General features: G+C 42.9%; 1 protein-coding gene across 1 annotated transcript in view; it reads right to left on the reverse strand.

Moving 5' to 3' along the window:
* The window catches only part of FANCC (FA complementation group C), a gene marked incomplete at its 3' end in the record, with an annotated part of 195,878 nt that overhangs the window by 40,441 nt on the left and 137,890 nt on the right, over window positions 1-17,547 (reverse strand). The window contains exons 5-6 of the mRNA XM_079108857.1: window positions 10,860-10,973; window positions 9,941-10,005 (exon numbers count right to left, since the gene is read on the reverse strand). Of these exons, the coding sequence (XP_078964983.1) occupies window positions 9,941-10,005; window positions 10,860-10,973 (179 nt within the window). The remainder of the gene's footprint in view (window positions 1-9,940; window positions 10,006-10,859; window positions 10,974-17,547) is intronic.

A 17,547-nucleotide genomic window follows, 5' to 3' on the forward strand; every position in this document is an offset into this window, starting at 1 on the left:
ATCAACAATTCAATGACAGAATGTTTAAATTCTCTCCAGTTCTTTGCAACAAACTGTCTGGAAGGAGCGACATTAGGGACCCCCAGGGCATGGCCAGCTGCCTGAGCAGTTCTGTGGTCTGATACTAGTCAGAATGGAGATGGGAGGACTCCGGAACTTTCCCTTACGTATAGGAAGCTACTGGTTCATTTTACATATATATTAGTCGAAAAGATCGCATTAGAACACAGCCAGGGGGCAGACAGGGTGCAGACTCAGCATGACCTCGGGGGAAGCAGGTCCCCTGATCCTGCGCGCACTTACTGTTGAGTTGCTCTGGCCACAAGGCAGTCAGATGCCCAGTGTGCCCTGGCCTGGAAGGTGCGCATCCTGCAACCTGTGTCCAGGCCCTGGCAAGCTGCAGGCCAAAGGAGGAGCCCTGAGGGCCGAGCACCCCAAGTCTGTCAGTGGCCTGCTGCATCTGGTAGCCCCAAGCACTACCGCAGTTTATAGGAGGCTTCAGAGTTTTTCAGGAAAATTCTGTTGGACCTTTTCAGTTGGGAGATACAATCCACAACCTGTGAGCTTTAGTGCTTGAAAACTCTCCTTAGTGCCACAGTCAGTGCCGGCCCACCCAGTCGCTGGCGACAGTCCCCAGTGCTTCTCGTTCTCTTTTCAGACACAGAGAGGAAAGCTGCATTCACAGGTGCCTGGGGAGGAGGCTGGGCGCTAGGTCGCGAGATCGCCCACCTGCTTTCTCAGTTCTGACTCTGGCCAGGCCACAAGCACCCAGCCGAGGCACCAACATCCACACGGCCCTGACCCTAGGCACAGTGTTCTGCCAGGTCCTGTGCACAGCACACCCGAGGGAAGGCACCCGCTGTCACATGTGAATACACACAAGGTCCCTCTTCCATGCCACCGGGCAGCTCATATGCTCTGGAAATTGAGGATATTTACAAATGAAATTAAATGTGTCCTTCCTCAGCAGCATAGAAGATGGACTCAAAACCACATTGATCTTAGATCTAAAAACACTGTGATGGTGAGCTGAGAAGACGAGCATGGTGGAAGGTCAATGTCGAAGGAACTTCTGCCATGGAGGAAGCAGTCAAGAGCAAGGGGCTTTTAGAAAGAGTAAATATTTGAGGAGAAAAGACAAGCTGTTCACACGTAAGAACAGCTCTCCATGTGTAGTCCAACAAAAAAAGTCTCCACGAGAATTTTACCAGTTGTCATCAAGGAAGAATGCAGCCAAACAGTCGCGCTTTAGAGTGCTACTCGCCAACTAAAAGAAAAGCCCGCAACGGGGACCGGGACCCATACCCAGCTACTAAAGGAGGACACAGGGGCCTTCCTCCAAGGGGAGACGCATGTGCACAGATGTTGGATAACAGCCTCCTCGGACCCCCCTCGACTAGGGCTGCAGATTCCAAGGACCCACTTCTGATGTTGGGAACTCGACAGATCCTGAGGGTCACCCAGAAGGACTGTCGGAAAGGCGACTTGTAAAACTAGGCAAGAGAAGTAGGGTGAAAGCACAACACAAAACACTGAATCAGCGGGCGTGGTGGCACACATCTGTAATCCCAGCAACCTGGGAGGCTGAGGCAGGAGGATCACACGTTTGAGACCAGCCTCAGCAACTTGGCAACACCCAGTCTCAGAATACAAAAGAAAAAGGGCTGGGTCCCCTGGGTTCAATCCCCAGTACTAAAAAGCAAAACCGAAACAGGAAAAAAAAAGGAGGACGGAATCAAGGATGAACTGGGCACAGGTGTCCTGCATTCACTTCCCCCCAACTCCTGGAAACCACGGGGGATGGTCACACTTGACTGTTTCGTTGGTCTGCTCTGCGTCACTGTGACCAGAATACCATCAAGAACAACTCTGAGGAGGGAGAGTATTTTGGCTGAGTCCACGACCAGCCGACTGGCACTGCTTAGGAGGTTGAGGTGGAGGGCGTGGCGGAGGCCAGCCGCTCAGGTCCTGGCTGACGGGAAGCAGAGAGCAAGAGGGGCCCAGCCACTCAGAAAGCCAGGGTTGAATATGTTCTCTCACTTGAGAAGCCAGAGCAGAGCAAGGAAAGAGGTGTGTGGGGACCCCGCAAAAACAGAAGGGGGAGCAGGGGGCTTGGGGGAGGGAGGAGGAACCCCTGGGAAAGAGAGGAAGGGTAGGAAGACACAGACTGAACTCTGCCAGGTGCACAGGCGGGCACCCCAGAGGACTGCCCCACGGCTATCCACACTCATCAGCGAAAACATAAGTGAGCAGAAGACGACTTTGCCTGGATCCTGACCTCAGAGGGAAAACTCAGTTTTTCTCCACCAATATGATGTCACCTGTGGGTTTTTAAAACGTGGAGCTCATCATGTTGACTACTCTCCGCTCCCAGTTCGTGCAGGGTTGTCCTGAGTGGAGTGCTCCTCTGCATTGAGAGGCGTCCTGGGGCTCATCCCCACACTCTCGCGCCTGCTCCAGGCTGGGCTGGCGGGGGTTACACCTCCCAGCAGGGAGCTCCACTCAGCCCTGCGGGATCCTCCTCATGTGCTCTTGACTTCCGTTTTCAGTATTCTGCCAGGGAGTTCTGTAGCAAGGTTCACCAAGGACGTCAACCTGTCTTCTTGTAGGAGCTCTGCTTGATTCTGGTGTTGGGGCAATGCTCACCCATGAATCCGGTTTGAAAGCATTCCTTCTTCAATTTGCTGCAAGAGTCTTAGGGGGACTGCTGTTAGTTCTTCTTCCAATGTTCAGAAGATTTCTTCTTCAAATGATCACAACAAGCCATCTGATCTTGAATTTTCTTTGTTGGGAAATTCTGAATAACTGGTTCTGCCTCTTTAAATGGTTTTAAGTCTGTTCAGATTTTGGGGTACTGGAGATTGAATACTGAGATGCTGTGCCACTGAGCTATGTTTTCAGACCTTTTACATTCTGAGAGAGGGTCTCACTAAATTGCTGAGGTTAGCTCGGAACTTGTGATCTTCTTGCCTCAGCCTCCTGAGTGGGTGGGGTTATGGGTGTGTGCCCCCACACCCAGCTATTCAGATTTTATTTAGATTTTTTATTTGTTCATGCCTCAGTCTGTAAATTGTATGTTTCTAGAAAATAATCCATTTGTTCTGGGTTTTCTAATCTGTTGGCAAACAACTGCTCACAGTAGTCTCCAGTGCTTTTTTTCCAATACAGGGTGCTGAATGGGGTATTCCACTACTGAGTCACACCCCCAGGCCTTTCTTTACTTACTTATTTAGAGACAGTGTCTCGAAGACATTTTCTAAGTTCATTGTGATTTCTTTGACCCACTGGTTAAGAGTGCATTAATCTACACATATTTATTTGTGAGTTTTCCTTTTACTAATGATTTCTATATTCACTTCCTGGTGAATAGAAAATAGGCTTGACATGACATCCATCTTCTTAAATTTAAGGCTTGTTTGTGGCCTAACATGGGGCCTATCTTGGAGAATGTTCCCGGGTAGAGTGTTCCGTCAGGTGGAACTAGTAAACACACGGAACAATCTCTGATCTAGCATTGAAGTGGGATACTGAATTCTCCTACTATAATTGTTACTGTCTATTGAGACAGGGTCTCATTAAGTTGCTTAGTGTCTTGCTAAGTTGCTGAGGCTGGTTTAGAACTTGTTATCCTCCTGCCTCAGCCTCCTGAGTGCCGAGATGAAAGGCGTGTGCCACTGTACCAGGCTCTCCCATCAATCCATCAGTGTTTGCTTCACACATTTGGGTGTTCTGCTATTAAGTTCATATATATTTACAACTGCTCTATTTTCCTGGCAAACCGACAGGTTTACCATCATACAACGTCCTTCTTATCTCTTATGACAGTTATCTGATGTCAGCATGGCTACTTCAGCTCTCTCTGGGTTACTATTTCCATGTTACACATTTTTCCATCCTTTACTTTCAGCCTGTGCATGCTCTTATATTCAAAATGAGTTCCCTGTAAACATCATGTAGCTGGATATCATCTTATTATCTATTTAGAGACACTTTTGCTTTTGAACAGGAGTTAAATCCAGGTTCGTTTACAGAAGCAGTGGTAGAGACTCACTTTGCCATCTTGCCGACTGTTCCCGTCTGGTGGTGGGGCTGCCCCTCTGCTGCCCTGCCTGGTTTCCTGCTCCGATTGTCTCCCACCTACCTCTGTGCACCTTCACAGGTGTCATCTCAGTTGTTACCATGGGGTTTACGAAAAACATCTTAAGAGATTTAATAACATATTTCAAACTAATAATCAATGAACATTGAGCACATACAAAACTCTACTCATTTATGTCTTCTCCCCAATTGTTATAAGTATCACAAATTACAATTTTAATAATCACATCATTCTAGTTACTTTTGTACCAGAATTAAGAGCAATTTATGCACCAATATTGTTACAATATTATCACATTTGTCTGTATGTTTACCTGTACCAGAAAGTTTTACCTCTTTGTATGTTTTTACATTGCTGTTTAGTATCCTTTGATTTCAACTTGAAGAATCCTGTCTAGCAATTCTTATGAGGCAGGTCTGGAGATGACAAACTCCCTCAGTTCTGTTTAATTAAGAAGGTCTTACTTCTAATTTATTTTTGCAGGAGAGTTTTGCAGGCAGGTTTGGCAGAGTTTTGTCTCTGCCCCTCCAACACTCAAGAGTGCAGGATTCCACACCTAGTTCTGGCTGTGACGTTTCTGCTGAGAACTCTGCTGGTCGCCTTGTGGGAGCTCCCCTGTCCACAAAGAGTCATTTTTCATGATGCTTTCAAGATTTAACTTCTGGTAGTCTGTGAATGTCCTGAGGTGGGTCTCTTTGGATTTATCCTAGCTGAAGTTGAGCTTCCTGAACTAGGTTTCCCAATGCCTTCCTCGGATTTGGGGAAATGCTGCCATTGTCTTTTCACATAAGTGCTCTACCTGCCCCGTGTTTGGGATTCCCACGTTGTATACATTGTTCCACTTAGGGTTGCTGCTAAAGTCCCTAGGTTTTTTGTCATTGCTCTTCATTCTTCTCTTTGTCCTTCTGACTTGATAATTTCAAAGGACTTGTTTTTGTGTCTTCCTTCTCTTCTGCTCGATCAAGTGGGCTGTTGAACCCTTCTAGTGAGTTTTTCAATTTAAGTATTGTATTCTTCAGAATATATACTCAGTGCTGCGATTTATTTTTTATCATTTCTATCTTTTTGCTGATATCCTTTTTTCCCCAGGCTTTGTCTTCCTGATTTTGTTGTTATCAGTGCTCTCCTGCAGTACACTTGAGACTCCTGAAGACAATTATTTGAATTCTTAGGTAATTCATAGCTCTTCATTCCTTTAGGGTTGTATTTTGGGACCTAATCATTTGGTTAGGCTGCAATTCTCTTTTTCTTTGTGTGTCTTATTTTTATGAGCTTGTATTTAAAAAAAAAAAAAAAAAAAAAGACAACCACCTCTCCCAGTCTTTCCAGACTGAATTTGTACAAGGGAAGACCCTCACCAATCGGTCCAACTAGAGATTCTGGGGGTCCCTCGAATCTTTTCCAAGAAGGTGTCTTCTCCAGACTTGTGCATTTCATTTCCAAATTAAAGAGCTTCACTTTTTTCTCAAGAGCTTGTAATCTTTTGCTCCCTCTGGTGTACATATGTGGTACTGCAGTTTCTCTGGCAGGGCCACAAGCTGCTGAGCTTGCTTCCTGGTCCCCAAGCATCCGAAGTATGCCAGTTTCCTGTCAATGCTACAAGTCAGGCAAGAAAGAAAACAATCCTTCTGGCAGTCCCCAGAGGGGCCAGAATGTCAGATGCACATTCCACTCTTCTCTTTCTCCCAAGGGAGAAGCCACAAGCTGTGCTCTTTCTCCCAATCTTGTTGGGCCATGCCAGCCTCCATCAGGAGAGCTGTCAGTTCTTTGGTGCTGCAACAAGTCTCTGAGCTTTCTCAGTTCTGTGTGGCCCCAAGGTATCCACAGTGCTGGCTCCCCACTGGCGCTCAGAGTCTGTTGACATGGCAACCAGTTCCTTGGACATTCCCTGAAAAGCTGAGACGTTGGATGCATGTTCCAATTTTCTAGATCCCTCCAAGGGAGAACCAATAAACTGGGCTTTTCCTCAGAAGCCCATCCACTGGTCCAGCCTAGGGAAACGGTTACCGCTGTGGATATGGCAGAATCTTTCTTACCCATTTCAATGTGGTTATTCTTGACTTTGAGCTTGTCTGCAGCATGCGACTTCTTAACTTTCTATAATTCTCAAAATGGCTGTTTTGGCCACATATTGTTATTAAGTTGATGTCTCAGTGGGAGAATGAGACTGGGACTTCCTATTCTGCCATAATTTTTATGTTATTCCTGAACAATTTCTTTCATGTTTATTCATTGAGTTTTCCTCTTTGATAATGACCTGCTTATATTCTCTGCCCATTTCCACAGAAGAGTCCATGGTTTGTGGTAGTCATTTGGCATACTAATCTTTTTGTAAGTTTTATAAGTTGCAAATAGTCTCCAAGTCTGTGACTGGTTATTTCCAGCTGTTAATAGTGGTTTTTCATAGTAATGATAATGATGATGATGATGATGATGATTTGTTTATTCTTAGTTGATTTTTTAAAAATTTTCAAATGAATGACAGATTTTGGGAGCCTGGTGTAGAGTACACATGCATTGATTTTATCCATTTTTAAGTTTCCTTTAAAAATTTTAAAATCATATTATTCAAAAGATACATTATTCAACATTTACCTCATATCTAAATTAAAGTCTTTACTTGACATGTAATTAAGTAAGTCTAAATATTTTTCATGCTCCCTAGAGATTCTTATTTTTTAGGTATACATTACAATACTACAAAATTTACCCACTTTAAGCATACTGTTCAATGATGTGAATATGTTTACTGAGTTAAAAATCATAACTATCATCATCATCATCATCATCATCTAGCTTCAGAACATTCCTATCACCTTAGACAACTCCTAAGTGTTCATTTGTAGAAATTCTCTGTTCCTTCCCCCAGCCCCAGACAACTAATCTCGTTTGTGTCTAGATTTGCCTGTTTGCCTATTCTGAATATTTCCTACAAAAGGAATCACAACACGTGCAGTCTTTTGTGAGTGGCTTCTTTCACTCAGAATCTTGCTGAGGTTCATCCACGCTGCAACACGGGTCAGCACCTTCTCACTGGGGAATATTCATCTATTGTATGGACACACCAAATTTGTTTATCCTTTATGAGTTGAGGGATGTTAGGGTTGCTCCCACTTTTTGCCCACTATGAATAATGCTATGAACATTCATATACAAGCATATGGGTGCTGATTAACTATTTGTATACATTTTTAGTGAAATCATTATTTCAATCTTTTGCCCATTTTAAACTGAGTTGTCTTATTGCTGAATTCTTCATATATTCTACACATGAAGGCTTAATCAGCTGTGTGACTTGGAAATATTTTCTCACATTCTGAGATTTGTCTTTTCATTTTTTAAATGATAGTTAACAGATTGGGGGGGGGGGGTGCTGGGGACTGAACCCAGGGCCTTGTACATGCTAGGCAAGTGCCCTACTACTGAGCTATACCCCCGATCCCATAAAATTTGTTTATCCATTCACTTGTTGATGGTCCTTTGGATTGGTTCTGATTTAGAACTATTTCAAATGAAGCAGCTATGAACATTCACACACAAGCATTAGTGAGTGCCTATGTGCTCACTGATTATGAGAAAAGACACAACAGTGGATTGGTGAGCTGCCTCACCCTAGCAAACTGTTATGAAGCATGCGTACCATTCACATTCTCATGAGCAGAGTAGAGAAGATCCACATCTACAACACAGGCTAAGGTGAGTGCTTTAAACTTTAGTCATTTGAGGGACTGTGAGGTGGTGTCACATTGGTTTTTTAATTTTTTTACTGTGGTAAAGCAAATAACAATAGTTATTTAGCCATTTATAAGGGGTAAAAATTCACTGACATTAAATACATAATGTACAGTGCTGTATTATTCTTACTACAGTCTATACCTAAAGCTTTTCATCATCTTCAACATAACCTTTTCACACATTAAACAATAACTCCATTTTTTTCCTTCCTCCAGCCCTGGTAACCTCTTTCCTGCTTTCTGTCTCTAATGAATGTGCCTTTCTAGGCTCTCATGTAAGAGAAATTAAACATTGTCCTGTGTCTGGCTTATTTCACTAAGCAAGATGTCTTCAAGGTCTGCCCATGTTCTTGCATTTATAAAAATTCTATTCCTTCTTATGGCTGAACAGTATTCCATCGTACAGGACAGAACACGTCTGTTTCCCCGTTCAACTTATGATGGAAATTTGGTTATGTCTACCTTTTGACCACTGTAGCTAATGAGCATGGGCATACAGATGACCGCTAAAGCTGCTGCTTTCCTTTCCTTCCTGATACATACACAGCAGAGAATTTTCTGGGTCACATGGTATTGATTCAAAGTTCAACTTCTGGGGGAAGCACCAAACTGAACAGTAGCTGCCCCAGTTTATGTTCCCAGCAGTATTGCACAAGGGCTCCAATTTCTCTGCCTCCTCAGAAACGCTTATCTTCCATTTATTTTAATTATTATTATGGTCATCCTACTGGGCGTGAAGCAGTAATTCACTGTGGCTTTGACTTACATTTCCCTAATGATCAGTGAGTGATGTTGAACATCTTTCTGTGTGCTCATTACTCAAGTCCTTTACTTTTTCCTTGTCTGTGTTTTTTGTCTTCCTTCCTTCCTTCCTCCCTCCCTCCCTCCCCCCCACCCCCCTCTCTCTCTCTTTCTTTCTTTCTGTGATGCCAGGGATCAAAATCAGAGCTGCCAGAGCAGCTGCCTATGTGCTGTTCCCGGAGTTACATCCTCAGCCTCTGCCCTTTTTTGAACTGAATTCTTGGTTATTGTTGAAGAGTTTATTACACATTCTAGATACTAATTCCTTATTTAGATATATTATCTGCAAAAGTTTTAATTCAGTTCGGTAGACTAAACTGCTGTTCTGGTAGGATTCTTTGAATTGCAGAAGTTAAGACTGACGGATTGACTGTGCTGGGGATCAGACTCAGAACCTGTGCATATCAGGAAAGAGCTCCAGCATGGGCCAACAAGGGATTCCCAGCAAGAAGTTAATTCTAACAAAGTTCTATTCGGATATTTTTTCTTCGTTGCATATATTTTTGTGTCATCTCTAAAAAAATCATTGCCAAATCCAATGTCATAAGGATTTTTTTTTCAATTTTCCTTCTAAGAATTTCATAGTTTAAGCATTAGATGCAATGAATTCCTAAAGGCTGAGGACAAAGACCCTTTCTGAGAGCGTCATCTGGCAATAGCTTTATAGACACACACACACACACACAAAACAAAGTCCCTCAGACCCTAGATTCTCTTAGCGAAAGAATTAAATGCTCACCAATGAAAAAAACTCCGAATTGTTTTACAGAGCAAAGAAACATGTGGATCATGATTAATTGCGTTTTAATTTGTTTGAATCTATTTGATTTGTTTAGTCTAGATTTTAGAATATTATGTTTCTTAAAATAAGTCATATGTGCACATCAAATATTGGTTGCCTTGTAACTACCCTGATATATAGCTACACACACACACTCACGCACTCACAGTGGAGGGGTGGGGGCAAGCCAGGCGCACTTGAACACACACTTGCATCTGTGCATCCTCTCCTCTGACACAGGGAGGGATCCCAGGCTCAGCTCTCCCTTTTTGTGTTTCTGCCTGTAGATATGGGGATTTTTACCTAATGGGTACACAAAAGATGTTGCATAAATAAATTTATTTACTGTCCTATGAGAGTTAAGAAAATACTGATTGAAAAAAGAAAAGTAAAAAACTCACCAGCCACACAGAATATGCCCATAATTAGGAACATGCATGTCCTGTGATTTAGAGGCGTTTGCTCTCATAACTGAACTGATACATTTTGAAACTTGAGAAGAGGGATGTTTAGTTTAACACCTACCGTCTTTGAGTGTTAAATCCATTAAGATGATTCTCTCTGAGCTCAGACACTAATGATAAAACCATCTGTAAAACAAAATCAGTTGCAGGTGAACTCATACCGCAAACAGGATTACGTCAGTTCTATTTGTCTTGGTGTGAGTGACATTTCCGCTGAGATTCCTCCACCCGGCCTCCACCATCCTCTCCTTGCATTTTCCTTAGTCGGAGTCAAAAGAAAGCAGCGCCAAGGCACTTTCACCCATCAGTGGGTTTATGTTTAACATGTATTATCACATTCCTACCTAGCAGCGAACAATAGACAGTTCATTAATTTCCTAAAAATTAAAAACAAAGCATTAAAAAATGAAAACATGCTAGAATTCATTCACTGCTTTCTGAATTTAGTTCTTTATTTTTAAAAAATGCTTTCCATGTGTTAAACTTTCCAAAGTCCTAAATGGCTAACAAACATTAAAAATCTCAGCATTTTACGGCCATATATTAAAAATTTCTTGAATATGGTTTAAATAAAAGGCAGAAGAAAACACAGCTTTAACACTAAGATGTAAATATGTAATACTATTTACTGGGTTACTTAGTGCATTTTCTACTTTTCTTTACCACAAAATTCTAATCAGTTTATTTTAAATAAAAGTTTGTCCAAGAGCACTGATTAAGGAATGCTCTTCTCCCAGAGGCAGAAGCCTGATTTACTAAACCTCTCCTGGTTTCACCTCCTTCTTCATAAGCTTCCATCTCAGAGTTCTTCCTTACATGGCCTTAAGCCCGCCCAAGGTAAGGAGACATAAACAAAGAGAGGTTAAACAACTCTCCTGGAGGAGTGAAATATTTCCATGTACCGTTTTTTTTTTTTTTTTTTTTTTTTTGGGGGGGGGCGACAATGAAAATTTCAATACAAATAAGTTTAACATACTCACATTTTTAAGCAAACCAGGATAGTAATCTACAGGGTCGTACCCAAGACACTGAGTGAAAAGGCCAACTTCTTTTACATCAAATCTGAATGGTGAAAGTATATGCAATAATAAACCCTAAAAAACAAACAGAAAGAGGAAAAGTCAGCTTCTTAGGAGTGGATAAAGTACCTGTGATGTGGATGCCCAGAATCTGAGTCCTCTGGAAGTGAGATGGTCCTACAACACCAGCAATTCTTACAGGAGAAAAGAAAACATGGTAATACTAAAATATTAACAATAACACAAGGGAGGTCAGAGGGGTGCAGCAAGTGCTTTGGAGGGGAAGCCAGGAGGTAGCAGAAAATGAGCCGGATCAGGTTATATTATGTGCATGCAGGAACACGGCAGATGAAAACGAACGCCATGTATGATTGTAATGAAACAGTAAGATCTAATAACAGAAAGATCAGCTGTTCTAAATAGAAATAAAACCTTGTGTTTTTCAGAAAATACTATGAGCACAAACCAGGAAAAATACTAACTAAAAAGCAATGATGTACAAAACATGAAATGACAAGCACTAAGAACACAAAGATGAACATGAACAGGTAACTCCCAAGAAAAATACAAATGCCTGCGAAACAAACAGATAAATGTTCATCCTCATAATGGAAAGGAGTAAACTAGGGGCTGGGCTGAGACTCACTGGTGGACGCTTGCCCAGCACGTGTGAGGCACTGGGTTTGATCCTCAGCATCACATAAAAATAAATAAGCCAAATAAAGGTATTGTATTCATTGACAACTAAAAACACTTTCAAAACACTGAGTTTTTTTTTTAAAAAAAGAGTAAACAAGAATGCAAACATGCTGGTTTCCACTTGAATCCAAGCTTTCTGCAGACTTGAAAGCCGGAAGCTACTGGGTTCTACGCAGCAGGTGCCATGTGAGCTATGGGCACACACAGGGGGATGTCCACTCAGGCAGCTGTGACCGTGCCACGGCTCCCCTGGAGTGTGAGCGGGTGCACCAGAGCCTGCAGGCCACCTGGACTTCAGGACTGTGTCACCTGTCTTAGGACTGTGTCACCTGCACAAGACACCTGGGCGGTAACAGGCACTGTTCTGAGGAATCAGCTCGGAATTATGCTCAACTGCCCTGAGAGCCTTCCGAACCTCTGATGTGCATAGATACACCCAAGGGACGAAATTGACCCCTGACCACGGGATTGGGCTCAAAGACACCTGAAACAGTGTTCTCATCGTGGAGAAAGTTTAACAGCAGGGGACAATGGCTCACTGCAAGCCATTAAAATGTTTACTAAGAATGTAGGAGAGCATTTTAAATGCTTTTGTCATAGAACTGAGCAAAGAAAGAAAGATGTAAAATTCTACACCCAGAAATGATCTCATCAGCGTAAAAATAATCATACCTGAAAATAAAAACAAAACAGAGAAGCGTACTACACACACGTGTGACCCCCTCCCACTTCACGGCGCTTGCCATTCCTGTGTGTACACCTTACTTTTATAATCAGAAAAAAAAGGAGAAAGTGTTTTATTTGGAAATATTTAACAACAGCTTTATTGAAATATAATCCATAAACCATCAAATGCACCCCTTTTACTTCTCAGTGGGGTTTCGTTTTGGTCACTTCTTGTTTTTTGGTTTTGACTTCTGAGTCCGGGTTTGCTGTGCTGCTCAGGCTGGTCCTTAGCTCCTGGGCTCCAGTGATCCTCCCAGCTCGGCTGCCTGGTAGCTGGAGGGACCTGCCGTTGCAGCTGGCTGTTTTACATGGTTTTAAATGGCCTAACCTGCATTTTCTACTTACATATTATGAGATGAAATGAGCTGCATATAAAGGCACATGAATGTATGTGTGAACACTCATGCACAAACACCTGGAGAAGCCAGTGACATGCAGGTGCTACGTGTACCTCAGTCCCTGGAGGCCAGGGACAGCACAGCAGCAAACAGCAGTGACACTCAGGGTCATTATCACTCACCCGTCACTGTGCTCATTTCAGCTTCATCATAAGGTATTTCACGTAGTCAAAAGGATCTAAGATATTTACACCAAGTTCACCTACACTGCGGTGAACCCCACATCAGAAACAGGCCAAACCCCTGGGCCACTACCTCCCCTGCCACATTTCACAGCCATCCCTCCCACACAGCAGACCTGGCCTGGAACCTGGTGGGTCTCCTTGGGCAGATCAGAATGTGATACTCGCCATGAGCTCAGATCTGCCTGGGATCCTACACACCAAGCTCCAGGTAACATTCCTAAGTCCCCACACGAGATCCGACAGTGTTTTCCAATTAGAGAAGCTTCTAGTAAGATGTCCAAGAGCTTGGAAACATTACTGCACAGCAGAAGGCATTCATGGTCTAAGCAACAACTGAAGACCAGCAACATACATGGCACGGCTTGTTAAAAATGAACCAACTGGAGCAGGAGAAAAGCGGGATCTCAAGGCGAAGGTGAACTTTTTAAAAGGTGTCATTGTAAGGCTCCTTATGAGAGCGAAGAAAAGCCACATGGGGCCACTTGCAGAGTGTTCTTTTCTTCCTTCCAGTAAAACCTGCCCAGAGTATAGAATGCAAGAGCTGAAAACAGCCCAAGGGACCAGGCAGCGGGGTGGGGACAATCGGAGGTGTGTGGGTCAGGTCCCCAGGGGGACGGCAGTGGCTGCACATGCACGGGCACCACCCCTGGCTACGCTTCTAAAGAGTGAGCATGGGGCCTGGCAGGGGTCTGGGCAAGGTGGCCCAGATGCATGTCATCCATGTGGGGCATCCACCATGTCAGACCCAGGCAGGAGAGCGGGCCCAGGCAGGCTTGGTCAGGACAGTGTGGTTTTCATGGAGGAGGTGAGTCCCACGTTAGCTGGAGGAAGCCATGCTGGAAGCCACCTTCTGCCACACCTCCTTAACAAGCCAGGCACTCAGCTTACACAGGAGTGTTCTAAGAGCTTTTCACTCGAGGTTGGATCCTGATGCAGGGGGAAACCAGGAGCTGGAGTACCCTGCCCGTGGCAGGCCGCCCACTCTGGCCAGCATCACAAGGAAGCCCCTGTGTCCGCTCCACAGCGCAGCCGGAGAGTCTTGCCAATGCCAATTGGAGCAGTCTCCCTGTGACACTCTGATGGCTCCGTTCTCTTACCAGCAGGTCCAGATATCACCCCAGATCCAGAGGCCTGGCCCCACTGGCTCTGCAGCACCCACCTCTCACCAGCTGGTTGGCCACACCAAAGGACCACAACCTCTGTGACCTCTCGGGACCTTATGAGTGTGTCTTATTCCTTCTGCTGAAGGGCTTTCCTTTCTCCTTCACCTGGTTAAATGTCACTTCTGGAAGGAATTCTAACTGTGACAACTAAAATTCACTGAGTGCTTACCAAGCGTGAGGCCCAGGCTGAATTCCTCAAGCCAGGCATCTCACCCAAGTTCCACTTTTCAATCGAATTCCATTAAGCAAAGTTCCAAGTAAGCCACTCATAAACAGGTGGTTATTACTACTGTACTGCAGGGACTGACCCTTAAAAAACTGGAGCACAGGGTAACAGACCTGAGTGTACGACCACAGGAAACCAGTTTCAAGGCAGAAGCAGCTACAGGACTGCAATTCCTCAGCCAAATAAGACCAGGCTTAACCCAGTGCCTCCTACCGGACTCCCGCCCCGCGAGGAGCACACGGGGAAGCTTAGAAAAACAGCAATCGACGCATCCGCTAGCTTCTGAATGTGCAGTCAGGGCCTGTGACCAATTCCTGAGAAACATTTAAAATGGCCACAGTTCTAATATGATTCTAAACAGAGAAAAACTGAAAGCATTCCCTCCGAAAACGGAACAAGACAAGGATGCCCTCTTTCACCACTTCTATTCAGATCAGACTTTTATTCATATCATCCTTGCAATTCAAGCCAGAGCAACTAGACAGGAGAAAGAAATTTAAGGGATACAAATAGGTAAAGAAGAACTCAAACTATCACTATTTGCAGATGACATGATTCTATATTTAGAAGATTCAAAAAACTCCACCAGAAAAATTCTAGAACTCACAAATGAATTAGGAAAAGTAGCAGGATATAAAATAAACACCCATAAATCAAATGCATTCCTATGCATCAGTGATGAATCTAGTAAAAGAGAAAGTAGGAAAACTACCCCACTCACAATAGCCTTAAAAAAAAAAAAAACTTGGGAATCAATCTAACAAAAGAGGTGAAAGACCTCTACAATGAAAACTACAGAACACTAAAGAAAGAAATTGAAGACCTCAGAAGATGGAATGACCTCTCATCCTCCTGGATAGGCAGATTTAATATTGTCAAAATGGCCATATTATCAGAAGTGTTATACAGATTTAATGCAATTCCTATTAAAATCCCAATAACATTCTTCATAGAACTAGAAAAAGCAATCATGAAATTCATTTGGAAAAATAAGAGACCAAAATAGCCAAAGCAATCCTTAGCAAGAAGAGTGAAGCAGGAGGCTAGTATACCAGCACTTAAACTATACTACTTAGCCATAGTAACAAAAATAGCATGGTATTGGCACCAAAACAGACATGTAGAAACAATGGTACAGAGTAGAAGACACAGAGACAAACCCACATAAATACAGTTATCTCATACGAGACAAAGGCACCAAAAACATTCACCGGAGGAAAGATAGCTTATTCAACAAATGGTGCTCGGAAAACTGGAAAGCCACCTGAGACAATGTGAAATTAAACCTCTATCTCTCACCACGCACAAAACTCAACTTGAAGTGGATCAAAGAGTTAGGCACTAGAACAAAGACCCTGTGCCTAACAGAAGAAAAAGTAGGCCCAAATCTCCACCATGTTGGACTAGGACCTGATTTCCTTAACGAGGCCCACAAAGCCCAAAAAGTAAGATCAAGAATTAGTAAATGGGATGGACTCAAACTAAAAAGCTTCTCAGCAAAAGAAACAATCAATAATGTGAAGAGAGAACCGACAGATTGGGAGAAAATCTTTACCACATGCACCTCAGATAAAGCATTAATCTCTACAATATATAAAGAACTCAAAAAACTTAACACCAAAAAAACAAATAACCAAATCAATAAATGGGCTAAGGAACTAAACAGACACTTCACAGAAGGAAAAATGAAATCAATCAATAAATATATGAAAAAATGTTCACTATCTCTAACAATTAGAGAAATACAAATAAAAACTATGCTAAGACTTCATCTCACTCCAATCAGAATGGCAACTATCAAGACTATAAGCAAGAATAAATGTTGGCCAGGATGTGGGGGAAAAGGTACACTCACACATTGCTGGTGGGACTGCAAGTAAGTGCAACCACTCTGGAAAGTAGTATAGAGATTCCTCAGAAAACCTGGAATGGATCCACCATCTGACCCAGTCATCGCACTTCTAGATTTATACCCAAAGAAATTAAAATCAGCATACTACAATAATATACCCACATCAATGTTTATAGCAGCTCAATTCACAATAGCAAAACTACGGAACCAACCTAGGTGCTCTTCAACAGATAAATGGAAAGAAAATGTGATACACATACACAATGGAATATTACTCAGTCTTAAAGAAGAATGAAATTATGTCATCTGCCAGTAAATGGAGGAGCTGGAGAATATCATACTAAGCGAAATAAATCAATCCCCAAAACAACAAAGGCTGAATGTTTCTCTAGTATGCAGATGCTAATTCACAGTAAGGGGGGGTGGGCATGGCTAGGGAAGAATAAAGTTACTTTGGGTTAGGTAGAGGGGAGTGAAGGGAGGGTAGTGGGTATGGGGGTAGGAAGAATAGTAAAATGAATCAGACATTATTACCTATATACATACATGACTGCATGACTGATGTGATCCTACATGTGCAATGAGAAAAATGAAATTATACTCCATTTATGCATGAAATATCAAAGTGCATAAATGCATTCTAATCTCATAAATAACTAATTAGAATTTTTAAAGTTTTAAAAATAAATAAAATGGCCACAGTCAGTTTACAAACTGACTGAACACATGAAGCCTTAGAAAAATAACACCCCAAGACGGGATGCCTGCAACCACGGATGGTACTGTGCCCTCTCTATACACTGGTTTGTTTTCTTCTATAAACGCATGCCCATGATAAAGTGCAACTTACAAATCAGGCACAGCCAGAGATCAACAATAACTTGTAATAAAAAGGACGATCTGAGTGATGCACTGTGATAAAGTCGCCAGCATCGCTTCTCTTGTTCTGTGTGCCCACGATGAAGTAAAAGTAGGATTGCCTGCACCAGCACTGGGAGCAGGATGGCCAGCAACCAGGACAGTGACAGAGGGGCCAACAGGCAGGTGGTGGATGCACAGGGACACTCAGAGGCCCCAGGCAGGATGGAATCTGAGTTGGCACTACTCAGCATGGCATGAACTTTAGAATTTATAAACTGTTTCTGGAATTTTTCATTTAATATTTTTGAACCACAGCTGCCCACAGGGAACAGAAAAGGTAGAGAAACCGTGGATAATAGGGGAAGTGATAGATTTAATTGGCACATCTCTCCTAGCTTATATTTCTAAAAAAATTTTAAGTGATTTTTGTATTTGGGGGAGAGATACCAGGAATTGAACCCAGGGGTGTTTAACCACTGAGCCACATCCCCAACCCTTTTTATTTTTTTATAAGAAGAAGGTGGACTGGAGACGTGCAG

Source organism: Sciurus vulgaris (genome assembly GCF_902686455.1).
Source record: "Sciurus vulgaris genome assembly, chromosome: 13".
NCBI classification, from domain to species: Eukaryota; Metazoa; Chordata; class Mammalia; order Rodentia; family Sciuridae; genus Sciurus; species Sciurus vulgaris.